The 27,658-nt window shown below is 31.7% G+C and overlaps 3 protein-coding genes across 3 annotated transcripts; all 3 read right to left on the bottom strand.

The window, feature by feature from the left end:
• Window positions 1-4: 4 nt before the first annotated feature.
• On the bottom strand, window positions 5-1,608 carry LOC124910665 (probable transcription factor At3g04930). The gene has a single exon (XM_047451340.1). It carries the CDS (start codon window positions 1,478-1,480, stop codon window positions 404-406), a length of 1,077 nt encoding a protein of 358 aa, XP_047307296.1. The 5' UTR covers window positions 1,481-1,608; the 3' UTR covers window positions 5-403.
• A 21,549-nt stretch (window positions 1,609-23,157) lies between these two features.
• LOC124909681 lies at window positions 23,158-23,764 on the bottom strand (the record flags this gene model as incomplete). Its single annotated transcript, XM_047450337.1, has 1 exon — window positions 23,158-23,764. A coding segment is annotated over one exon (543 nt), but the record flags the coding sequence as incomplete, so codon positions are not given.
• Window positions 23,765-23,895: 131 nt separating this feature from the next.
• On the bottom strand, window positions 23,896-27,397 carry LOC124945942 (kinesin-like protein KIN-14U). Its single transcript, XM_047486479.1, has 10 exons — window positions 26,646-27,397; window positions 26,485-26,568; window positions 26,254-26,418; window positions 26,072-26,178; window positions 25,792-25,985; window positions 25,551-25,715; window positions 25,243-25,464; window positions 25,119-25,156; window positions 24,911-25,035; window positions 23,896-24,762 (listed from the first exon to the last, which is right to left on the bottom strand). Exons 1-10 carry the CDS (start codon window positions 26,863-26,865, stop codon window positions 24,094-24,096), a joined length of 1,989 nt encoding a protein of 662 aa, XP_047342435.1. The 5' UTR covers window positions 26,866-27,397; the 3' UTR covers window positions 23,896-24,093.
• Between the last annotated feature and the right edge of the window lie 261 nt (window positions 27,398-27,658).

Raw genomic sequence — 27,658 nt, 5'->3', positions numbered from 1 at the left:
CAACAACAAACAAAAAGTGTATATATATATATATATGGAGAACCAAGGGCAATAATTCTGGAAACTAAATTATAAAGAAAAACTAGAATAAAATCCTCCTATACTGAGGAAGGCTGTTGTTGCATTGACCTGAGCTGAACCAGTGCAGATTTGATATCATCCTGCACAAGATCCAATCTTTTGGAGTAAACTTCCAACTCCATTATCTGTTGCTTCCTCCACTTCTCCTCCATCATTGCATCTCCACCACCTCCTGATAAACTACTCAGGTTTCCCCCCATCAAAAACCCAAAAGGCAAAGCATTTATTCCCATTCCTCCTCCTCCTAAACCACCTCTAGAAGAAGATGAAGGCAGCAAATCCTTTAACAATGGTGGAAGGCAACTTCTTACAGTTTCCTCAATCAAGCTTGGAATTGGACTTGGACTGGCTGTGCTGCCGAAGTTGGACCACCAGTAGTAGCAGTTGGCGTTGTAAATTGATGGGTCTGGGGGGGTTTTACCTCCTGTTGCTGCTGCTGCTGCTGCTGCGATTTCACGCTGCCACCTCTAAACCGTTTGCTTGAAGGTCTACCAACTGACTTTTTCCCTGAACTATAAGCATCTAAACTGATGTTATTATGTCTGTTATTGGCTGAATTAAGATTAGGGTTAGGGTTAAGGCTAGGGTTGGAGTTACAGTTAGGGTTAGGGTTGGTATATTCATCTTGCAATCCCCCTCCTCTTCCTCTAGCACGTCTGGTGCCATCAGTGCTCCAAATTTTCTTACAAATCTCAAAACTTGCTTCATCATGAGAGCTCTTGAATACGTATTCATTCCCAGACCCAATCTTGCTAATAATAGTTCTGTACTTCTTCTTCACACGACGAAGCTTCTCAACCAGCTGGTTCTTATTAAAATCAAGCTGAAGTTTGTTCTTAATCTGATCGTAAAATGCGGATGTATCATGGTGATAAGATGATCCATTACCAGAACCGGAATTGAAGCGTTGGTTCATCGTGTAATCAAGAAACCCTTGTAAAAGCTCTATCTCATCCTCGTCAGTCCACAACCGCTGGAAAAGTCGTCGTGACTCGTCAAAAACCGCTAGAGGCTTCAATGGCTTGTTGATTCCAGGGATTGTGACATCTTCAATCCGCTGGCGCTTAAAGTCGGGAGAAGAATCAGTGGCGGGTAGGGCGATGGTGACAGTCTGAACGGAAGAGATCGGATCAGCGGCAACGGAGACAGCCAAGGTGAGTTGAGAAGAGGTGGAGAGATGTGGGAGAATGGGTTCGCTTCCGGAAGCGAGATTAGAGGAAGATGTATCATCGTCTTCTTCTTCTTCTTCAGGATCTTCTTCGACTTCGTCTTCTTCAATTTCATCTAGTCGTTTCGCCGGTGCAATACGATATTCTTCCTCTTCGCTTTCATCTTCGTCTTCGTCGTCGACGAGGTCCTCGTCAGGGCAGACAACGGGTTCGTTCTCTATAGGAGGCATAAGGACTGGGGCGAGGAGGAATCAAGAGAGAGAGAGAGAGAGATGTGTTGAGGGTTTGAGTCTGTGTGGTTAGGGTTTTAGTCTAAGTAAGGGGCCATCCACCAACCAACCCCAAGGCCCAAGAATCAGTGATGAAGGCTTAGTTAGACGACTATGTCTCTAAGTCTAACCAAATATTCGCCGCTCTATTTTTATTTTTCTATAAATTAATTCTGATTTAAATCAAATAAATTATTAATAAAATATATATATAATAACATTACAAATATAAATATACTCTCTGATAAAAAATTTTTAATAAATTAATTTTCCATTTTCTCATCATCAATCAAATATATATGCAAACCAATTAATTTTCGAAAAATTTGATCAAATGATCTAAAAAGAGTCTTAAATGAGCGGATGATCAGTGCATAATTTTAATTGCGCTGGTGACCACTTTATATTTTTTTGACGAAAACACCTCATCGCGTAACGCGATAGAAATGATCGTCGCGCGATGGGAAAAAGTATGAAAAGTCCAGAATACCCTTACTACTTAATATAACTTCGGCCACTTTTTTTCATTTTTTTTCTCCTTCTTCTCTCTAAACGACGGCGATCTTCGACGGACACCACCATGAGCACGAGCACTATGGCAAATGGTACTCTCGATCTGTTTGTTGTTTTTATTATTTATTTAATTGCATGCAGATGAGTTCATCTTGTCGATGATGATGTTTGCAGTTGATGATGCTCTGATTTGGTTCTGTTTCAGGGAAGATTAATGTGATTCTCGCGATGGGGCTTCTCGCGAAGGTACCTCCCTTCGCGAATGACATTCCCTTTTCGCGATGGGACATCCCTTCGCGATGGGCTTCTTGCGAATGGATATCCCTTCGCGAATCCTTTCACGAAGGGCCTTCCCTTTTCGCGATGGGACATCCATTCACGATGGGGCTTCTTGCGAAGGGACGTCCCTTCGCGAAAGGCCTTCCTTTTTCTCGATGGGACTTCTCACGAAGGGCACGATTGTCTCGCGCATATTTAATGAATAATCGCATGTTTTCTATTATAGCTGAAGTATTCATTTTTTATAATGGAGAGTGTAATTTTGTTGTTGATGGTATAATGTATTTTCACGCAACTTCAATTAAAACTTTGGATTTACCCCCAAAATACTACGTTTGTCGAATTAGTTGATATCGTCTATGATAGACTTAACGTGCAAAAATCTACATATGATTTAGTGTTTTAAGTCAAGTATGATGTTCCGCGTATCACAAATCCTCCCCCTCTTGTTATTGATCAAGATCAGGATGTGAGCACATATTTATCACAGTTGATTTTGGGTCGCACTGTGTCACCAATGTGTGTCACTGTAGTAGAGAAGTCACCACTTACACAAGAAAAGATACCACTACTTACATACCAAACTCATGAAAGTATACTACCACTATCACTTACTCAAAAAATCTACCACTTACTCAAAAAAGTATTATAGGAGTTGTACCCTCGCATGATGTCTTTGAAAGTCAAAATAAAGCACGAGAAGAAAACTCTTTGCCTCATTATGGGATACTTACTCAGGACTTGCATGTTACTACTAGTGCCACACCAGCAACTACACCCACGCCTCAGCGAACATCAATACCTACACCATATACTCCAAGAGATTCATTTCAATCGACAAAACTATCATCAATACCTACACCATCTAGTGCAAGAGCATCAATGGTTACACCATCGACATACCTGACAGACCCCTCATTTGTGATGGCATTAAGTAGTGAAATCGTATTGGAAGTCAGTGCGTTGTTTGATAATAAAAACGAACTTCAACTGAGGTTATATAAATATGCGATGACTAACTATTTTGAATTCAAAGTGGAGAAGTCAAGAAAACATCTTTGGTATGTGAAATGTTTGGATGAGACATGCAAGTGAAGATTGCGTGTTGTGAAAAATAAATTATCTGAGATGTTTGAGATTCAGAAATTTGACCAACAACAATCATGGTCAGTTTTGTCGAGGCCAGAGAAAATAATGCAAACACCAGTATGAGTTATTGGGGCAGTGCATGAAGAGTAAGTACATGAACCATCATCATGACCACTTGCCTATGAAAATAATTGAAGACATGCAGACAACTTATGGGATACATTTGAGTTATAATAAGGCTTGGAGGTCAAGGGAGAGGGATTTAATGGCAGTGTGAGGAACGGTAGGGGATTCCTATGGAAAATTACCATCATACCTTTACATGTTAGAGAAGAATAATCCAGGTACCATAATAATAGATATCCAGACAGACGAGCTCGACCACTTCAGGTATATGTTCATGTCCCTAGGTCTCTCAATTAGGGGTTTCAAAGCCTCTTGTCGTCCTATATTATGTGTTGATGCCAGTTTTCTTAAACACAGGGTGGGGGGTCAACTATTGGTGGCTATTGCATTGGATGCGAATGATCAACTATATCATTTCGCATTCAGTGTTGTTGATTTAGAGAATAATAACTCCTGGACTTATTTCATACAAAAACTGAGAGATGCAATTGAATTAGTTGATGATTTCGTCTTCGTATCCGATAGACACTCAAGCATCAACAATGCCTTGTGTGCAGTTTTTCCAGAAGCAGATCACGGTGCATGCACATATTACATAAAGATGAATATTATGGCCAAATTCAAAACTGATAATTGTCACGCGGAGTTTGATTTGGTTTCTCATGCGTACACAATCGCCAACTTTAATCGATTTTTGACAAGATCAGAGTTAAGGATCAAAGAATTGCTACCTATTTAGAAGAAATTGAGTTCCAAAGATGGAGTAGAGCATTTTTTCCCAGTAAGTGATACAATCAACTCACAAGCAATTATGTTGAGAGCTTTAATAGTTAAAGTAGGGAAGCCAGAAAGTATTCCATTTCAACAATGACTGACTATTTAAGATTCATAATACAACATTGGTTTAATGATAGAAGGGAAAAAGCGTCCAACTACCAAGAACGTTTATCTCAAACTTATGAAAAGTTATTACGTGAGGAATTTGAGAAGGCCGAATTCTATATTGTGTCTCCACTTAACAGATTCGAGTTTTATGTGCATGACAATGAGTCCCATTTTAAAGTCAGTTCGAAAGATAAGAACTGTGCTTGTAGAGTTTTTGAAGTGTCCGGTCTTCTTTGCCTGTCAACGAAATTTGGTTTCTTATGAATTCTTCTCAATGTATTATTAAACTCACATGTTCACTATATGTAATCAATTGTTTAATCATTTTATTTTCCTTGCTCACAAGTATTACACAACTGAATCTTGGTTGAATGCATATGCGGAGACATGTTATCCTGTTGGTGATGAAGACAATTGAGATGTTCCCGAAATTATCAATCAACGTGTGTGCCTAAACCACTTGTTAAGGTTAAAAAGGGTTGCCACAAACAAAGCGTAGGTCATCCCAAGGTGAGGTCTGTAAGGTCCCGAGACGATGCAGCTCATGTGCTGGACTAGAACATAATAGGGAAACATGCAAAGCAGTAATGCCTGCACCATCTACTGCAAGAGCGTCATCATCTCAGCAGCATGAGTCATCATCTCATCAATATGAGCCTTTAGCTTGAACCATTTATTGTAACTCATCTAGTGTACTATAGTTTAAGATTGTGGTGGTTTGGGATAAGTTGTAGTGTTCCTTATGTTGGTGTTCTTATGTTGTTAATTGAATAGACTAAAGAGATCAAACTATAGTAACCTCAAACTAGTGCATTTCTTAAACGCCAATCTTCCAACTAAAGTTAAAGTATATAAAGTTAAAGTTAAAATTAAATTTTAAAGTTAAAGTTACACTTCTTTTAATATTTATTTTCTTAATAAATAGAGGTAAAATTTCCATTACACATGCACACAATAGTTTTACATTAAAGGTTATCTTCAAGTCTAAATAGCATGCAAGGAATGATACTCAATTTAAGACTTGAAGTTTCTTTACACGCAATGGTTTTACATTGAATGTTATCTTCAAGTCTAAAGTGCAGGCATGGAAGGATACTCAATTTAGAATCCTTCCATACTGCACTTCAAACTTGAAGTTTTACTTGAAAGTATCTTCCAATTCTTTGGTGTGTTTTAAATGTAAAGTTCAGTAGGCGTGGAGAGCTTTTTGCGGGGAAACTTGCAAGTACATTCATTTCTTTTGTATGAATCTTGGTATGTTTTAGATCTAAAGAAAACATAGGTTTTACTAGACGTGAAGTCCCATCGCGAGACGTGGAGTTTTATCGCGAGACGTGAAGTTCTATCGCTAGACGTGAAGTCCCATCGAGGGACGTGAAGTCCCTTTGCTAGACATGAAGTCCATTTGAAAGTCCCTTCGCTAGACGTGAAAATCCATCGCTAGACGTGAAGTCCCATCGCGAGACATGAAGTGTAATGTTAAGTCCCTTCGCTAGACGATAGTGCTGAATATTTATCCTATGTAATGAATACAAAATAAGCTAGAATACAAAATATACAAAATGGAAAACTATGGTTCTATAATTTGATGGAATAACTTGACCTCCAACTTCTTTCTCCAAAAATCCATTTGATTTGATGTCACATTTTGTACACCTTTGTTAGTAGTCAAGTATTCCATATACATTAGCATGAAGACACCACAGTCCCCGCTCTGGCTTAGTCTAGGGACTTCCCCACTCTTAGCTACATTGGTTGCTTTCGGGTGTGGATGTCTTTTGTATGTCATGGGATTTAAGGTTATCTTAGGAAACCTTCTTTGCTCAGGAGGAGAGGTTCCCTTTACAAGAAAATACAGAATCATTTCACACAATGGATTCAAGAATGGATCAAGATTCATAAAAAGATAAAAATCACAGTCCTAAACGTCAATGCACCATTGTTGTAGATGAGCAACGCATAGAATCCAGTGCTTGTTAATAAGGTTCACAGGCACATATATATCGCGAGACGTGAAATCCCATCGCGAGATGTGAAGTCCCGTCGCGAGACGTGAAGTCACATCGCGAACATGAATCTTCCTTGAAACGGAACCGATTCAGAGCATCATCAAATCTTGGTCCTGAAACGGAACCGATTCAAAGCATCATTTGTAAATATCATCATCGACAAGATGAACAACCAATATGAACAATTAATAAATATGAACAAGATGAACAATAAGAACAACCTCATGGTTTAGGGTTTGAAAATGAACATAAAGGAAATAAGAACATAAATCGATCTGTATGATGAACAATAAGATTAACACATGATATTAGAACGGTTTTGGTAGTCGATCTGTATGATGTGTTCATTTAGGGTTCTGTCGCCGTCGAGAGAGAGAACGCGAAGTAGAGAGAGAGAAGAGAGAGAAAAAAATAACGAAATGATTTTTTTTTGAATATTTATATAAAGAACCTTTTACCATCGCGTATCGATCCTCCCCATCGCGTTACGTGATAGGGGTATTTTTGTCAAAAAAATATAAAATGGTCACTAGCGCAATTAAAATTATGCACTAGTCACCCAATTCATTTAAGACTTTTTTTAGGGTCATTTGGTCAAATTTCCCTTAATTCTCTCTATTAAATATATTCTTACTTTTTTTTTCATTTCTCTCTAGTTATATATAATTTATATATTATATATTCTCTTTTCATCAATAATTTATATAAATATATTTTTTTTTTCATTAATCATATAAAAATATATATTATATCATAAATACTTATCTCTTTTCATTAAATAATTTATATATATATATATATATATATATATATATATTTTCATCAATAATTTATATAATTTTTTTTTCCAATAATTATATAAAATATATATTGTCTCATAAATAAATTTATATTTATATATATATTCTAAATAATTATATAAAAATATATATTGTCTCATAAATAATTTTTTTATATATATATAATATTACATATTTATTTAGTTTATATATAAATATATATATTTAATATAATATAATATAATATAATATAATATAATATAATATAATATAATATAATATAATATAATATAATATAATGTTTAAAGTCAACAGAAACCACATTAATCCAAATAATTAGGTATATTTTTTCTCTCATTAATCATATAAAATATATATTGACTTATCAACAATTATATATATATAATAACATTATATATATATTATATTATTTTTCATCATTAATTTTATATACATACATTTTATCTTTTATTATATATTTTTTTTGTCAAATATAAATATATATTTATATATAATATTTTCTTTTTGAATATAAATATTTTTTTAATCAATAAAAAAATTAATTAATTGATAATAAAATACCATATATATATATATATATATATATAAAATAATTAAATTATTTTAAGAATCTCAAGTAATCTAACGTATTCACACTTCATACTTAAAACCAATGTTCGAATCTTAAAACATGCAAAATTTTAAGAATGCATTTTTTATTATTAATATATATTTTTTCTTAAATTTTTTCTCACATTAATAATATAAAATATCTATAATATTATATATATATAGGTGATTTAATAATTATATATATATAATAATATTAAAGATAATATATGAAAAAAAATAAATTTAAACCATTTTGTTTAATAAAAAGTTGACGGAAATGTCATTGGTGACCTTTCTAAAAGTTGAAGGGGCAATTTGTTTTAAAAATTAATTTGAGAGCTAAAAGTGAGCGATCAGAGTAACTAGAGGGCCTCCCAGATAATTTGTCATTCTTTTATATTTATATTTATATTTATATTTATATTTATATTTATATTTATATTTATATTTATATTTATATTTATATTTATATTTATATTTATATTTATATTTATATTTATATTTATATTTATATTTATATTTATATTTATATTTATATTTATATTTATATTTATATTTATATTTATATTTATATTTATATTTATATTTATATTTATATTTATAATAGATTTAATAATTATATAAATATAAAAATTAATTTTAAAAGATATATATATATATATATAAAAGTGATTTGATAATTATATATATATATAATAAGATTAAAGATAGTATATAAAATAAATTAAATTTAAACCGTTATGTTTAACCAAAAAGTTGAATGAACGATTTGTTTTAAAAATTAATTTGAGGGCTAAAAATGAGCGATCATAGTAATTAGAGGACCGCCCAAGTAATTTGCCCTTTTATTTAACCTTGCGTTGCTAGTTTAAATAAAAGTTCTATACTCTTTTGAAAGTGAAATAAGGGATTTTTTTAAATGTTTTTCAAGAAATTCGATTTAGGCTATTTGTTTCTTGAAATCGATTTAGTGTTTTATTTTTTAAATAATTATTATTCATAAACAAATGATATTTAATAACTATTATACATAAAAAAAAAACTAAAACTAAAAATCATAAAAAAGAAACATTATTCATAAACTTATCGAAAACATAAAACCATAAACAAAACCATTATCCATAAATAAAACAAAATATAAACCATAAGCAAGTTTTTTCAAGTAAAAAATAAGCCAAAAACAAAAAATAAACACATTTCATTTTTCATGTAGTTTTGCTCTCTCGAAACGTAAACACATATTTCTTTCTAATAGTATCCATTTTCTTCTTTGTAGCCATCTATTGTAGTTTGTTACTTGTTATTTCTAGTTTTTTATTGAACATTAGTTCATGTGTCTTAGTTCCGTGACCTAATTGAGGGACATCAATCTTCAATATGGTTGATGAAGATGTTGAGTTTGTAACCTTACTTGTTATCGATATTGATTTCTAGTGAATTGGATTGGATATAGAGGAACGCGAGTAATTTGATTCAATAGGAGTGAGAGGTACAAGAAGTTATATTCAATGGGTTGTTTGAGAAGGAACATGATGAGCGAGAATTGATGGTGTTGTCCGAGGAGAAACACGAGAAGCAAGATTTAATGATGTTGTCTGTGGAGAAACATGAGTAGTTGGATTCAATAACTCCTTACATAATTGTTGTATTGTACTCACATATATGTCTTGTTGCGACAAAATATTGTCCCTAAATTTTAAGACAACATAACGGGTAGTAATCAACCTCTTAAGATTGTCTAAATAATATTTATATACTTTGAATAGTATGTCTTCATAATTCAACTTTTATGCGTTGTCTTTACTATTAAAAAAATTGCCACAAACAATCCTTAGTCGTACACTTCACCCGCATTCGATAAGAGTCTTGTTTCAACCATTGTAGACTAACATGATAATTACAAGCATAATTTCTAATTGCAATCTTAATGTCTTTTATTTTCAAAAAACATCACAACCATAAATCTTATCGAATCATTAATCGACTTGGAGTTGTAATGTAACATCATACTAGATCGTCAATAGGGCCGACCATAAGTATTAGGGGTTTAATACAAATTTTAATTTTGTGGCTCCTAAAATTGTAGTTAATTTTTTTGTTTTAATTTAAATTTTGTTTATAATTAATAGTTATAAAGTTTATAATTAACAAAATATATATCTGAATTAAATATATAACAACAATCATTTTCTTCATTTACTCAAGATTACTAAAAGGTTATTCAAATACTTCATCTCCTACTATTACACTATCATTTTCTTTATTTCCATCTTGACACAAATATAGAAAATTTTGGATTTTTTTTTTTGCATTGAACAGTTTAAAATTGAACCCACTAATGATTATGTCATTGTCTTGTATCGTTTCTTGATATTTTTTTTGTAGAAGCACCTGACTCATATTTTCAAAACCTTATTTGATCTTTATAATTTATACTTTTCTTCATTATTTAAACCTAAAATATTTAAACTAATTTATAAATTCTAAAGTTAATAATAAATTAATGCATTAAGTAAGATTATTTAACTATATCTAGACTTCTAAAAAAGAAAATAAAAATTAGCTAGTGATAGGGTCAAGTGATATATTTTTCGTAATTTTAAAGCATGATTTGATAATATTGGTAATATATGGTCTGCTGTCTCTAAACCCTAATCTCATGTTGGTAATATTGGTCAAGTGATAATATTGGTAATATTGGTAATATATTGGTAATAAGAAAAATATAATGATAGGTATTTTAAAATGGTAAAAGATTAGGAAGATAAATATAAGAATAAGAAAAAATTTAATAAATAAGTGTGTCAATAACATCATTACCTCAAAGAAGTGGTTACGATTTTTTAAACTTGAAGATTGATAAAAGTGAGAGAAGTTAAAATATACAAAATATGTGGGAAGACAATATTAGCATAGAAAATAACGACCTTTAGGCTTAAAAAATTATTAGGTTATAAACTTAGAATATAATTAGAGAATGAAGGCGGCAATAATAGGGTTTAGGGTTATAAAATTACTAGTACAATATTAGGTTAAAAAAGGGGTGGTATAATAGAAAATAGCGTGAAATATAGTTAATTAATTATATAATTAATATTTATATAATATAAAATGAGATATTAATGGCTAATATATTATAGTATGGGAATGAGATAAAAATGTATAATATATATTTAATAAGAAAAAAAATATAAAATATAATTAATAATGCTATTATATTTGAAAAATCGGGAGCCTATAATGGTGGGGCTTGATCGTGAGATATGACATTGTCATCAAAACCTTCATAATCACTATCAATATCTTCATCACATATGTAACTACTTCATCACTCTCATCTACATATTTTTGAGAACTCATTTTGAGTTACTTTACTATCTTTTCCATTCTAATGAAAAGAGGTTTTCACCACTTTTTCATATGGAATTCCACTTCCACCTTGAATTTAACCGAATGGATTTTCTCTTCCACTTTTATCTTCATCTTCACCGATCTTTTCTTCTCAAACTTTAATATATTCATCAATATTATGTTAATTTTCGTCAATACCCTTTATTCAGTAACATAATATTCATTTTCACCAATCTCTTCTTCTTCAACATCTTCATCAATATTATGTTCATCAATATTATGTTGATTCTCTCCAATACCCTTTCTTTTAATAACAAAATTTCCTCTTCCGTTTCAACTACAACCTCTTCTTCAACATTAAGTTCAAATTCTTTTATATCTTCTTCAAAATCTTTAGACATTTTATTTTCTAAATTTTCTTCTACCACCGTTTCAACTTCAACATCAACCTCTTCTTCAACTTTAAATTTTTCATCTTCAAATTTTGCCTCTTCTTCGCATTATTCTCCCTCACTACAATATTAAAAATATTGAACTTGTATAGGTATCATGTTTAATACAAGTTAGTCTAACTTGGTTCATAGAATCATCAAGATTAAGGTAAATAGTAACATCTAGATAACTCTTAAAAAGTTGTGCAACCTCTAACACGTCATAATTAATATTGAAGGACTTAAATCATCGTCACCCCCACATTACCAAACCCTAAAGAGAGACCGAGTTTTGTAGTTCAATGATTAAACAAATTCCTTCAAATCTCAAATGCATAATTGATCCGCATCAATAAAGACCATCAAATTTTATTGGACATTATATATGAATTTCACAAATTTGTACAAATTCAAGTGTGATGTTTGAGAAATTTCACTAAAAAATTATTTTAAAAAAAATACAAATTAATTGTATGTAATTTTGAGAAAGATTTTCTAGACTTAATGGGGGTATTAAGGGCCTTCATTTTTTTTCTTGACAAGATGTCGTTAGAACCTGATGAAACATTATTTAATTAATATGATTTTTTATTAAAAATAACCTTATACTAAACAAAATAAATTCAAATAATTTTTTTTATTATTAAAAATAATTTTATAATAAAACAAATCACATATTTGGTGTACTATAGTTTTGATATATCTCATATCTTATTGAGGGGATTCAAAATATTATAGACATCTTTAACTTAACTTAGTTTATATTTAACATTGAATGATAATTCTAACTAAATTGTTATTTCAATTTAAAAAAACAAAAACAAAAACCTATTTTTCATTTAAATTTTGAAAACCCTAAATTTATTTCAAGAACAAATAACCCTAATCAAATTTCTTATAAAACTTAAAAAAAACATAATTTCAGTATCAAAAGAACATTACAACCTTTATTTAAATTAAAAAACTAAAATGAATTGAAAAATAAAAATTATAATTTGAATTTTATACACTAAAATATTAAATTAACCATTTAAGTATATCGGGTTAGAAAAGTTGAGATGTTAAAGACAAACTATGAATGAACGACGAGGGAGGACGACCGGAGAATCGCGAACTGAATGATGTGTGCAGACAGAGGTGAAGATGGAAAGCACGCATATAACTAATTCATATTACCATGTTATTTTTCTAATATATATATATATATATATATATTAACTTTTTAAAAAATAAAATGTTATTATTGACAATGTATTTTTTATTATTATTATTTATAAATAACACATATATAAGTTAACGATGTTTGAAATCGTAACCTCGTTTTATATAACTTTAACAATAAGGAGTTCCAAATTATAAAGTTTTAAATTTTTTTTTTAGAAATCCGAATTGAGGAGTCCCAATTTGATAATTCGGACATATATATAACTTATAAGAAATTATTAGGGAAATGAGATTGTCACGAAAGCAAGGTCACGAATCTATGTGGCACGCCACATTGTCACCTTTTTTTCTCCCCCTATTCGAATTCTTATTTTTCCTCGATTTTCATATTTTCATAAACGATTCTTCTCTTTGTCTCTTCTTTAACTTGTAGAGAAACCCTATTTCATTGTTCTCTTCGTCTCTTTTTCAGCTTGTAGAGAAACCTTATTTTACCGTTCTCTTCGTCTATTCTTCTTTAATAAAACCCTAGTTCACTGTTATTTTGTCTTATCGCCTTTATTGCCGGAGAGAGTTATACTCATTCGAAAATGGTAAGCCTTCAACACTATTAGTCATTTGCCATTCAAAATCCTGTTTTTTTTATCGCAAACGTAACAAGTTCTATTCTTTTACTTATAAGGATATCGTTTCTGGAACTGCATCCAACACGTTTGTCGAAAACTTTCAAAGGTAAGTTATTTCTAATTTTGTACTATTTTGCTTCTACTGTCGAAATAATATTCGTATTTCTAGGTTTTTAGTTTTGTAGTTGTAAGTTATATGTATTTAAACCAAGATTTAGACCATTATATTTTGAATTTTTTTTTTAATCTATTATATGTGTTGAAAAATGTTTAGCACTGAACTAAACCATGTTCAGTGCTTTAACACTTTTTTTAAATTAGCATTTTTATCTTTTCTTCATCAATGTGAGATGCAAATAATTCCAAATAATTTAAAATATTCCATTTCCAAAGAAGATAAAATAAGAGGATAAATATTTGTCAGCTCTGGCCATAGTAATCCACTGAATTTCTCTAAAATCTTAACGTTCCATTGTCAAATAATCTTCTTTTCTATTTATATTAGTAAATAGAAAAACGCGTTTACAAATTTTTACAAAGAATTAACTTACCAATTGACATTTTAATAACTCAGTTTGCGATCAGGGTTTTATAAGTTTCATGACAATCACTAAATAATAAAATAAACTATGGAATCTTCTATATGATACACATGAAGACCTATGTAGGAGATGCAACATAATGTAATTGTGAACTTACAAAAGAAAATGTAAGTTATACAATTTTTAACATGTTTGATTGTTTGAGTTCTCTATACTAACCTGCTAAGACTTAATTTTTTAAGACAAAGTGAATAATTGAGACACTTATAATAACATATTGTGCTGCGATCCTGAAGTTAGAGATCAACAAACATGAACTTATTGCCTTAAAAAGTAGTGAATTATACCAGGAGCTCAACAAACGAAGAAATGTGTAGATATTTGAAACAATTGTATAGATTAACATTTGGCACAAATGTATAGAGATTTGACAAAAATGTATGTTTTTATTTATATAAAAGTAAGTTTTAGTTTAATAGTCCTATCTATAGTTATGTTTTTTAAAGAACATGACCTTATACTGCACTCATATTAAAATTCAAGTCTTTTTTAACATAAAAACAAAGCTAAACATGACCTTTAGACATGGAAATTCATTTTTTTAATATAAAAACAACGTTGAACATGACATTATACCGCGCTGAACATTGTATTATATCACGCTGAACAGTGTTTTATATCGCGCTAGACATGGCCTTACACCGCGTTGAACATGACTTTTTTACATGAAAATTAAAGTTTTTTAAACATAAAAACAACACTGAACATGGCCTTATAATGCGCTGAGCATGACTTTCATACATTAAATTCAAGTTTTTTAACATAAAAACAGTGTTGAACATGGCCTGATTCCGCACTGAACATGGCCTGATTCCGCACTGAACATGGCTTGAGACAGCGTTGAACATGACCTTATACCATGATGAACATGACCTTATACCGCACTGAACATGGCCTTATATCGCACTGAATATGACTTTCATATATAAAAATTCAAGTTTTTTGAACATAAAAATAACGCTGAACATGGCCCTATACCGCGTTGAATATGACCTTATACATTAAATTCAAGGTTTGTGTCTAACGGCTAATTCTTAATTGCCTATTAATAGTCAATTATGTGTAAATACAATGATAACATTTTTTTCTACAATAATACAAAGATCTTTCTATATTCTCTTTTTTACAATCTTTCTATATTCTCTTTTTTGCATGGTATCAGAGCACGGTTGATTCGACTCAATCTAATCTCTTGAAACTCCGGCCCGAGATCTTCTATTTTCATCAAGTCCAAGTGGCTCTCTAAATCTTTTTCTTTCCTCTTTCTTCATTGGATTGGATAGGAACGACAATATAATCTCTCGAGACCCTGATTCTTTTCATCACTATTTCATTTATTATTCTTAGATTATTTCTTCTATTTTCTCCAAGCCCCATTGGCTATTTGAATCTTTTTCTCTTTTTTCATCGATTTGGAGAGGACCAGCAATGGCCACCTGAAAGGGTCAAAGAGGATTTCTCACCCATGAAAATAGAAAAGGTAGTATAGTGAGAGACTAGACTCAAGTTGGGTCAAATGAAGACAGGGCCTCTAACGTCTTTAAGGTGGAGAGTTCCTCAGATTGGGCTCTCCCTTCAAACAAGCAAACCCAAGATAAAGGGAATACTCCAAAGCCTAATCATAATAAAATACATGGTGTAGATCCAGACAACTTAAAACTCTTTCTCCAATTCTCTGAGTTCATGAAAACCCGACAAGAGAAGTCCACTAATCAAGTGGATCAAGGTATTTCTGTGTATTCTTCTAATCTCAATTCCTCTTCAAACTATTGGATTGTTGATTACGGCGCCACAAATCACATGACTAAAAATAAAGAATTTTTTGAAAATTTAAATTTGAAAAAACTAAATCAAAATGTTAAAGTAGCTAATGATTATAGTATTCCCATTCATGGAATTGGATCGATTAAACATTTCTCAAAACAACTTGATAATGTCCTGTATGTTCCTGAATTATCACCAAATCTAATCTCGGTTAGTAAAATCACAAAGGACCTTATTTGCTTAGTTATTTTTTTTTGACGTTGATGTTATTTTTCAAGAAAAGTTGACCGGGATCATGATTAGTAAAAGAAGACTTGAAAATAACTTTTACATTATTAATCTTTCTAGTTATGCTTTACATTCCAAGAATAATTCTAATTTTCTATGGCATCGTCGTTTAGGAAATCCATCAAAGCATGTGCTTAGAAAATTATTTCAATCGAAGTTTGATTTTTTAGATTGTGATGTATGTCATTTTGCTAAACAATCTAGACTTTCATTTCACAATTCAAATAGTTTATCTAAAGCTTCTTTTGAGTTAATTCATTCTGATGTTTGGGGTCCAGCACCTACTACTTCTTATAATAATTTTAAATATTATGTTTCATTCATAGATAATTTTTTAAGATCCACCTGGATTTTTTTATTACATGATAAATCAGTAGTATTTTCAAAATTTTTAGAGTTTGTTTCTTTTATTGAAAACCAATTTCAAGCTTCAATAAAATTATTTAGAACTGACAACGGTACTGAATATTTCAATAAAAAAATTTCCTCTTTTCTCAAAACAAAAGGTATAATGCATCAAACCTCTTGTGTCCATACCCCGACCCATAATGGTACGACGGAAAGGAAAAATCGCCATCTTCTTGAGGTTACTCACTCTCTATTATTTCAATCTAATGTTCCAAAAAGATTTTGGTTCGATGCTTTACTTACTGCTACTCATCTCATTAATTGTATTTTAGCAGCGTTCTTAATAAATTGAGTCCTTTAGAAAAATTAAAAAATAAGAAAAGTGACATTAATCATCTCCGCGTCTTTGGTTGTGTATGTTATGTGCATATAAACCATAATGATAAATTAAGTCCTCAATTAGTTAAAGCTATTTTTTTTGTTATTCTACTACACAAAATGGATATAAATGTTATGATCCTATTTCTAAAAAAATCTATATTTCTCGTAATGTCATCTTCAATGAAGATGAAGTTTACTACAAAAATAAGGAGGATAATAGTGATGATCTCAATGAGTTTGGTTGGCAAGATCATGTATTGCCCATGGATATGAATTGTTCTTGCAGGAATATTTTTTCTGAGAGCGATTCAAATACTTCTCCAAATAAAGAAGCATAAAAAGGGACACCATGTGATATCCCACAAGAAGAAAATCATAATGATTCGGTCACAAATAATGACTATGAAACTCAAAGTGACATTCCAGACACTATTCATGAGACACTAAGTACACCTCTAAGGGGTAGAAGATAATAATGGATCTATCTTTGGAGGCATTTCAGAAATAACTATAAGGGATGACAATGTTCGAAGGTCCTCAAGGGTTGTTCAACCATCGAAAAAGCTTAAAGATTATCATCTTTATTAGGTAAAGTATCCTATTCAAAAATACTTATCGTATGAAAATGTATCTAATTAATACCGTGCTTTTACCACATTTGTTGATAAAATAAAGCCAAAAACATTTCAAGAAGCCAAGTCAAGCCCTACTTAGTGTGTTGCCATGCATAAGGAATTAGAGGCTCTAGAAAAGAATAATACATGTACTCTTATCCCTCTTCCTAAAGGTAAGAAAGTGATTGGTTGTAAATGGATATACAAAATCAAGTATGATAGCTTAGGAAAAATTGAAAGATATAAAGCCCGACTTATTGCCAAAGGATACACCCAAACTTATGGATTAGACTATGAGGAAACTATTGTACTTGTGTATGTGGATGATATTATAGTAACAGGTAATAACTCAAGTGATATCCTCAAGGTTAAAAAGTATTTGCAGTAGTAGTTTGATATTAAAAACCTTGACACTCTCAATTATTTTCTTGGGATAAAAATTGATCATTCTAAGAAAGATTTGTTTCTTTCTCAAAGAAAATATGTCTTGGACTTATTAAAAGAAACTGGAAGCTTGCTGCAAAATCCGCAAAGACTCCCATTGAAACAACTGCTAAATTAAACACCGAAGAAGGTACACCTCTTCACGGCATTAGTATATATCAAAGACTTGTAGGTAAACTTATCTACCTAACAGTTACTCGTCCCGATATAACTTTTGCAGTTAGCAATATAAGTCAATTCATGCATGCTCCAAAAACTTCACACCTTTCTGCTATATACATGATTCTACATTATCTTAAAGCTACTCCTAGAGTAGGCATATGGATTAAGCAAAACAACCGCATTGAAGTCATTGACATTATCTTAAACTTGTCAAAAACGTGTTCGATTATAATTGAGATCAACGTAGTAAAAATCAAGAGAATATATTAAAGTTGAAAGATGGTTAGTTTATATTGAATTAATAAGAAAGAATTAAATTAAATTTGAGTAATTTGGGTAACCCTAACCTAATCCAACCCAAATTAAACCCAACGTAATCCAAATTAAACTCAACCCAACCCAAATTAATATTTTGGGTTTGGGTTAGAGTTGGGAATTGGGTTCAACCCTATTTATATCTTGTTTGATTACCTAGTTAGTTTAATTGGGTTTTTGTAATTATTAGGTTAGTTTAATTGGGTTGTTTAGTTGATTGGATATACAGGGGAACAAATTTATAAAAAAAAAAAGTGCGTACGACATCGTGATTAAGCAAGTGGAAAAATAAGTAATTGGGCTGTTGTAATTATTAGGTTAGTTTAATTGGGTTGTTTAGTTGATTAGGTTAGTTTATGTTTATGTTTAAATGCAAATAAACGTAATAAGAAAAGCTATTAATTAAGAAGTTGATATAGCTCCTCTACTCTCTACGTACGTATAGGAAGGATCGATCGGAAATGGTGAAAACTTCTCCGTAGACGTTGAAGAAAATAAAGAAGAAGTCTCTGGAATTATCAACGCTGTGTAGCGTTGATGTGTTCATCTTATCTTTCTCGACCGACGGAAGAGAAGTGGAGACTTGGCCGGAAAATCCTAACCAACTCAAACCCATTCTCAAGCGATACAAGGAACACCAGTCCAAATTATTTAATAATAATAATAAGAGTGGAGTTTGTGTTGGAGTCGTAGGAACAACCGTTCAATTTCAACGACAAACAAGTCCCCGGCCCGGTTCTTGGAATAGAGATTTTTTTTATCGTTGGTTAATGGTTTGTCCTCAAATTCTTTAAAGATTTTTCCGATCAAATCGCAGCAAAGCTTAATATCATCAATTCCAAAATGGAGTTCCTCAAATCGCAGCATCAAAGCTTCTCCAACCTTTATAATTTAGAAAATAATGTTGGTAATCAACCCTTTACTCCCGATTCGTCTGATGATCTGCCGTCATTGCCCTGGACAAGGGACATTATTAATGGTGATTGGCAGATGCAGATGGATCAATATCTCAATTTCGATCCTCAAGTCCCCTCCTCAAATACAATAATAAATGAAGCATCATCAGACTGACTTTCGTCATCTCTTTGTTCTGATGATCAGATGCAATTTGCATCACCCGCGCAGCAATCGCAACAACTCTCTGCATTAATGAACGAGTTCCTGCGCGAATGTTCTTAAGGCGCTCCATCCATTTCTTCCATGTTATTAAGTTGAAGGAGGATCCAAGTTTAATATTTTTTCCTTCTGTACGTTGAATATTGTAGGTGTATGATTCAAGGTAATTTTTCTTCTAATCATAGTTTCATTATTTATATTAATAGGTTGTAAACGCGTTTAACCAATCAATTGCTTTTATTTGAAGTTACTGTGTGTATTGTAGAGTGTTGGACTCAATTTTAATTAAGTAATGTTACTATGATTTTGAATGAAGCTAAATAAGTAGAATGTTGAATTAAAAAATAAAACAACACTACAATTTCAAATAATCGGTGTTAAAATTAATTTAAGATTAAAAAATTAGGAACTTGGTCTTCTATATTATCATAAAAATAAAAATTATCCCAAAAAAATAATATTTTGAACTCTTATATTGAGGGAAGATCTAGGCACTTTGAATTTAAACAATGTAGTTTTATAGAATTTTTCTTATTTTATTTGAAATTAAAGTGGGAGAGTTTTAGTAACAATGCAAAATATAATATATTTATATTACAATAATATTAATATTTTGAATAAATATTTAGTGTTAAAACAAAAAAAAACAAAAAAAAATATTTTTTTAAAAAATAAGTTAAATTTAACATCAAATAAAATTCTAAAATACTGATATTAACAAAAACTTAAAAAATCAATTTAGAAAACTAAAATTAAAAAAAATATCATAATATGATATAAATAATTAATTATTTTTTGAAATTTAAAATAAAACCAATAGGGTATTCTTTCAAGAATAATATGTTAATTAAAATAAAATTAAATAAAGATGTCCAATATATTCACAATAATACAGACACCAATGAATGAAAAATCTAAAAAAATAATTTTAGGTTTGCTTTAAAAAAGATTCATCCAACTATTAAACTAGAAAGGTAAAATAGTAAAAATTTAATGAGATTCAAGATTCTGTCTTTTTGAACACAACAACTATGGGAAGCAACAAAATGTGTTTGGGGGAGGGGAATCTTTTAATATCTAAAAATCAAAAGAAAAAGAAAAAAAAAAGTGAGATAACATGATATATATATAAGAAGAAGAAGTCAAAGAACCCCAACCCAACAACAAATAAAGAACTCTAGAGTAATTTATTCTCTTTTTTGTGTATATTTGAATGGAATGAAAGAGAAAAGTAGACTAGAGTTTATTATTACCACCATAATCATGCATGTCCCTTGATCTTCTTTTTTTTTTGGAGGGAGGGATTGAATGAATCTTGTGAAGGAAACAACTTAATAATAAGATTTTTACATCCCCTTTTGAACAATTAATTAAACAGCAACAAAAGGATCACCAGAAGGGCCTACTACGCTCAAGGGAAGGATCAAAGCGGTGTGAAGCGCCCAAAGGAACCACCCCCTCGAGTAATTGACTTCCTCCATCTTGATGAGGTGGAGGAAACTTCTCGCTTTTGCTTTTCGCGTTTGCATGGCTAATAAGACGCCTAGGCTGCTTCACATAATCATTAATTCATGCATCATGTGTCAGCAACCAGTTTCCTTCCATTGGAAAAGGTAACCACCCAAAACAAATCAAATTGAAACATACATCAACATTCGATTGAAGATTAGCATTAGCTTCCGGTGCAGGCATTGCACGAACATCCCAGTCTCGTGATCTTGCTTTCTTACCACCATCTACCTGCCATTTTTTTGCAGCTCTCAGCATGCATATATGGTACCTTTTTTTTTTAAGGATGCAACCGTTCCATTTCATTGATCCACATTTTAGAAAAGGTTGCAAAAAGACCCTTTTGTTATTGACGACGTATAAAAATGATGCAGTAAAAAAACATTACCTTATCAATTAAGCAATAACCCTTGAGAATAATCAGCTCGAGCAAGTAAAATGTTGACAAAAACTGAAGTGGCTTTTCCAATTGGGGATGAATTAAAAGGATTTCACATTTCAAAAACAAGAAAACAATACTCAAGCAAGCAAGCAGCCAACAACAAGTAGAATTTATAGTTACCACTGTATATATATATGTCCAGGCATAATAAATAGGTTTCCCAGCTAAAATACAACCACCAGCTAGCACTCCACAAGTCTGTCTATGCCTACACCATCCATAATTAGTGGCTCCAAGAAGCGACTCTGGAGCTCGATACCACAATGTAACCAGCCGACTTGTCATGGGGTTGTTGTGGTTGGGGTCTACACTACAATAGTTGCCAACCCAAAATCGGGTATTTTGAGAATACCATCATCAATAATAATAAGTAAATTTGATCCTTTAATGTCTGGATGAAGCACGCGACGGCTGTGACAATACTCAAGTCCAGACAGACAACAGTTTGCTGCTTCAGGTAACATTTCACCTGTTGTGACATGAAATAGTCAGTCAGTCATGTCAGTCAATAAGGAAGACCAATACAATGGTATAATATAATACAAGTGAAAAGTGAAGATAATAATAACTTGAAAATTTAAAACAGTGAACCTGATGTCTCGGCTGGCAGCAAGACCAGCTAGCCAAATCATGCTCCATATATATATTCGAATACCAAGTATATTCTCGATCGACTCGTAACTAAACCCTCCAACTTTATTACATTTGGATGATCCAGTGTCCGTAAAATGACAATCTCCCTACACATACATGAATCTGACGCTTTCAGGTTCAAAATTAGGTCGGTGTTGTTAAAATTTTCGCAAAGAATAATATTTTGAACTCTTATATTGAGAGAAGATCTATACACTTTGAATTTGAACAATGTAGTTTTATAGAATTTTTCTTATTTTATTTGAATTTAAAATGTGAGAATTGGAGTAACAATACAAAATAGGTAATAATATATAATAAATATTACAATAATATTAATATTTTGAATAAATATTTATTGTTAAAACAAAACAAAATTAAAAAAATTAAATTATTATTTTGAGAAATAAGTTAAATTTAACATAAAATAAAATTCTAAAATATTGACATTAACAAAAAAAAAAAAAAACTAAAAAATAATCAAAATATGATATAAATAATTCATTATTTTCTATAAAGCCACGTCACTAGTTTAAATAATTAAATACCCTATTAAATAAATTTTAAAATTAGTGATATATGGTTTTCTATTTATATATTAGTATTTGATCAAATAAAACCATGTAGATAGAGTACTCTTTCAAGAATAATCTGTCAATTAAAATAAAATTAAATAAAGATGTCCAACATATTCACAATAATGAAGACACCAATGAATGAAAAATCTAAAGAAATAATTTTGGGTTTACTTTGAAGAAGATTCATCCGAGCTAGAAAGGTAAAATGGTAAAAAATTAATGAGATTCAGGATTCTGTCTTTTTGAACACAACAACAGTTAAAAGTTTTTTAAATGACCCTGTCTTATTTATTATAAACTACTTTTATCACTTCAAAGTGCGTTTAGTTAAACTTCTTGTTTCATATAATATTAAATTTTCAGTTATAAAACTAAGACTAAAAAACTGTCCTATATCATTTGTTTGCTTGCTTCTCTCAATCAAAAGTAGTAGATGCAATAGAGAACTCTTAAAATTGAGATCATATTTGATCAGCATCATTGTCCAGTAGTTGCATTTATTTCTAGCAAAAATGGAAAAAAAACAACAAACTACTTCCAAATGAATAAATAATAGAATGACACTCAATATTTTTCCATAACAATGTTGTCACAAATAAAAAAGAGAAGATAATTTTACAATATCTATATATCAGAGTTGTACTATTTTGATCTCCTAAACTCAAACCAAATCTCAAAATGATTGAAAAGCAAGCTATCATGTGTATGTTTCCCAACATATTCAAGTCCGAGACCACTTAGTCTCTTAGTACACTCATCTCCGCCAAGTCTAGAACAAAATTTGATATTATGCGACACAAATATTCTACCATCATTAGCTTTAACCATCTCAGCTAGCCTCTCTAATCCTACCCAAACAAGCTTACCAGGCATATGAAGAAAAACAGCACTTGCATAAATCAATTCATATGCTGTTCCAACTCCAAATTTACTGAAATCCATGTCCTCTCCCTTGACAATTAAGGGTCGTTTCTTCAGTAAACCATGTGAAGGAAGTTCATACCTAAATGCAGCCATTAGAGAGAGCCCGTCTCGTTCTAAACAGTGGAAGTGCTGCGCTTCTAGGTAGCTGATAAAATGCACGCCAACTCGAAGTGTACCACATCCAATCTCGAGAACACAAGAATTTGGATTTAGATGGACTGAATCAGCTAGGAATTCAAAAACATCACGTCCATCATGATAAATATTTGGACAAAATTTTCAAAAAATAGAAGCCCTAATTCATGATAAAGAGAAGGCCATAATGAATTTAAGTAAATAGTAAACCAGTTGTGTAAAACATAGAGTTATTGATGTGAGTAAAATCAGGAAGAAACAGTGAAAATATAAACATAATTAATTGTCTGATTGTACTAGCTAGAGAATTAGTACAACAACAATGGTAAGAAAAGAAAGAAACCTCCAACACAACCTTATAAGAAGAAACAACATGCTCTCGTGCTAAAAAAACACAAAACAATACAACAAACAAACAAACAAACTGGAACAAACTAAATGAACCAATTGTTATATTAGATCAGGTTAGACATTCTTCTTCTGTGGCGACCAATTGGAGCTTTCAAGTTCACATCTGAAGTAACTGTTTTGCCATGCGATGCAGCAGCAGCAACTAGCCTGTATTCTTCTTTAACATTACATTTGGTACTATTACTACTATTAAAACTCTCCATGGCTCCTGGTGCTGGATTATCAACCAATCGTGCTTCCATCAACCCACCATATCGGGACTTCTTCTTGGGATTTCTTAGCAATGTTCTGAATTGGTGGGGATCTGAATAACTCATCGATTGAGAACCTGATAATTGAACCGAGCTCCTGCCCCCCCAAGTCCGTGTGATTTTTTCTCCTATCTGCCTTTCAACTTGACCAGCATTTAACCTTTGACGGCTAGCCATGGTGGAGTTCATGAACCGTGGGATACAGTTATTGGATTTGCTAATTTTAGCTGTTTTCTCTACCAATGTTGTTGTTGGGGTTGTAAGTAGACAAATGACTTCTTGTTTTACCTCGTCATCATTTTCAAGAGGTTTGCAGTACATGGTTGTAAGGATGTTCCTTTTCTCTCTTAACAAGAATTCAGCCTTTTGTTTTTCAATTCCCACATTTCTTAATTGTTCTTCTGTATTTCTTAGTGTTTGTTCAAGCTCACCTATTCTTTTCTCCTTCTGTTTCTTCAGATCCTAATCATTTGCATACATCATGAGTCAAATATTTCAAATAAAGAAGAATTTTCACCATATATATATATGTATATATGTATATATATGTATATATATGTATATATATGTATATATATATATATATATATATGTTGCCAATTCGTTTTACCTCAGGGAGATCTCGGTTTTCAACAGCTCTTGCTCTAGTCGCAAAAGCTAGTGAACAAGTAGTCTCACCAACATCTTCTTCTGATTGGCTTACATGCACTATCATGAGAACCTTTGATCCATCACCTAAAATGCAGTCAGTCAGGAACGGGTGAAAACAATTTTCAATCTATAAAAGTAAAAGGGTAGGTTATAATTTGATCCAATACCAAGAGAATCCTTTAGAATTTGTGTAAGCCTGCTGTTTCTGTAGCCAAGGAAAATCAATAATCAATCATAATGAGAAACAAAGAAAAAAAAGAAGAAAAAAAAGTCCACCCAAGATCTCATTACCTATAAGGAATATGAGCTCTCTTTCTTCTAAGAGCTGCAATGACATCTCCTAGAGCCGAAAGGGAAAGATTTATGGCTCTCCCTTCATCAAGTGTTTGACCAGTGGCTCTAGTTTTCAAAACCCGTTCACTTCCTCCTAGATCAACCAGCCACAATTTGCTTACTTCTTCTTCCTTTCCTATTGAGGCATCTCCACGTCGAGATATAGTGATCCTCGTTAAACTAGATATATGAACTAAAAAGATAGCATAAGACAATAAATCCATTTCAAAAGCTACAAAAATACTATTTGATTGAGTATAACCCACCAATGTGATCTGCTAGAAGTCTCATTGACATTAGTCCATGAAGTAGACCTCACCCGCCTGCCTTTGTTGTACCACCATACTGCTTTTGTCACGCTTGATATTTCAACATCAGTTAAACCTTCTATTTCCACCAATCCCTTTGGATCTGTTTGGATGTTTAGATTACTGCAACAAAAGTTTAAACAGGTTGTTGGAAAACATACAATGCAGTTCCTTAATTTGGATCTGTTTTATTACACACCTTCTCGATATTGTTCCATTTGCTCTCATGGATGGTTTAGGGGCAGCTAGTAAATCCCTAAGATTGCCTAGATAAACTTCCATCATGCCAATTGAAAACGTAAATGAAAAGGAGCCAGCAGCCGTGGAGGAGGCTTGGCGAAACAACTCTTCTAAAGCTCGAGGAACTATGCCTGCTTTATTTTCAGTCCCATTCTGTGTATTGAAAATAAATCCACATCATTAATACTTTTGAGGATTCGTTATTAGAGTAAAACTGGTCTGGTCTGAATTAAACTGACCATAGTAAATGTCTTCCCAGTACTCGTTTGTCCATAAGCCAATATACACACATTATGCCCGTCTAATGCCGATCTGACAATTGGTTCAACTTCAACAAACACTTCCTCTACGATAACACGAATGGGAAATGAGATGGCGAAAAAGACTAATATAAGGAGAAAAAACAGTTGAAAAAGCTAACCTTGGGTTGATTTTGGAGGAAAAACCTTGTCAAAATCAAATTCTTTTCTTATTCCAGCACATCTTACCACAACCTTGTCCGATTCAAGTGAAATAGATTGATGTATTTCACCCCTCTTGTTTGGCAATAAAATTGGTCTAATCCGACAAAACACCCTTATGCAACCTATTAATGGTAATATTGACATTACAGAGAATCAACCCAAAAACCCTAAAAAATCTCCATTTTTACCTTTGATGTCTAATATCTTATTCAGTGCATCTCTCCTCTTCTTGTCCAAAGACGTCAACTCCAGTCTCAACTCCTCGATCTCTTCTGCAAAATACAAAAGTTGAGCACATCAATTTGATCTGCGTCTTTCTTAAGCTTCTCAAATAGTATTGTATACATGCCTTCTAGCTTTGAGATTGTTTGCTGAAGTTTATCCTCTTCATGCTCAGGAACCATATTTACGTCAGTGTAAGCCGGAAGAGAGATGGGTATTTCAGGAGCTAGAAGAACCACATTAGAGCAGTCCTTGTTTGAGTCCAAACAAGAAGATTCGAGTGGCTCTTCCCCACTTTGACAAGGCATTGAGATTGAGATCTGCTCTTTCTCTGGTGAAATTAACATATCTCTCTCACAATAGTCAAATTGAAAGAACAGAGAAGATTAAAAGAAGGTCCAGGTTGAAGGAAACCCAGAAAATAGAAATGAAATCTAGAGACGAAATAAGAAAAAGTCACGAGTGAATGCAACTATACTGTGAGAAATGTGCCTTGGCAGTTGCAATAAGCCGAGTTCGCAACAACCAAGCAGAGACACCCAACTCAAGAGTAACAACATTCACATATTGAGTGAATCTCGAGCAAAATCTCCAAATTTCATAGACTAATGTTAAGTATTGGATAAACCCAGAAAGGAAAAAACTAAACTTTCAGCAATCTGAGCATCGATGCAGAGAAAACAACAAAACGAGTGGAGGGTTTTCAAATGATTATGTAAAAGATTTGGAAGACGTTGAAAGTGGTGGAACTCCACAATGAATAAATTTGATCAATGATTGATCATTACTGGTCAGAAAAAGCCTGGACAACCGAGAGGGGAGCGGGAGAGAGAAAGAGAAATGAGATCTCTGGTATCAATGATCACCGATCTAAAACAGGTTTTGTGTTTGTTTTCTTTCTTTCTTCTAAGCTGCCGTTTGATAGTAAGGTATTGGATTTCTTTTTGTGGTTTATTAAATTCTTAATCTATTACATTAAATTAAATTAAATTATATAACAAAATTAAATTAAATCATTTATTTATTTTAAATATAAAAAACATTTCAATAATTCTTCCTAAGCCAAATATATATATATATATATATATATATATATTTAATGACCATCTTGTCAAGACTTATTGCAATTTATTTATAAAA

This window comes from Impatiens glandulifera, chromosome 7 (genome assembly GCF_907164915.1).
Source record: "Impatiens glandulifera chromosome 7, dImpGla2.1, whole genome shotgun sequence".
Taxonomy (NCBI): domain Eukaryota; kingdom Viridiplantae; phylum Streptophyta; class Magnoliopsida; order Ericales; family Balsaminaceae; genus Impatiens; species Impatiens glandulifera.
Note: the sequence above shows the minus strand (reverse complement) of the source record. Positions and strands in the feature narration are given on the sequence as shown.

Coding starts and splice junctions, on each gene's coding strand:
- LOC124910665 (XM_047451340.1), bottom strand. CDS start 1,480: ATGCCTCCTATAGAGAACGAACCCGTTGTCTGCCCTGACGAGGACCTC.
- LOC124945942 (XM_047486479.1), bottom strand. CDS start 26,865: ATGTTAATTTCACCAGAGAAAGAGCAGATCTCAATCTCAATGCCTTGT. Junction 25,465..25,550: donor ACTTCTAGCAGATCACATTG/GTGGGTTATACT, acceptor TCATATATCTAG/TTTAACGAGGATCACTATAT. Junction 25,036..25,118: donor AATTCTAAAGGATTCTCTTG/GTATTGGATCAA, acceptor ACTGCATTTTAG/GTGATGGATCAAAGGTTCTC.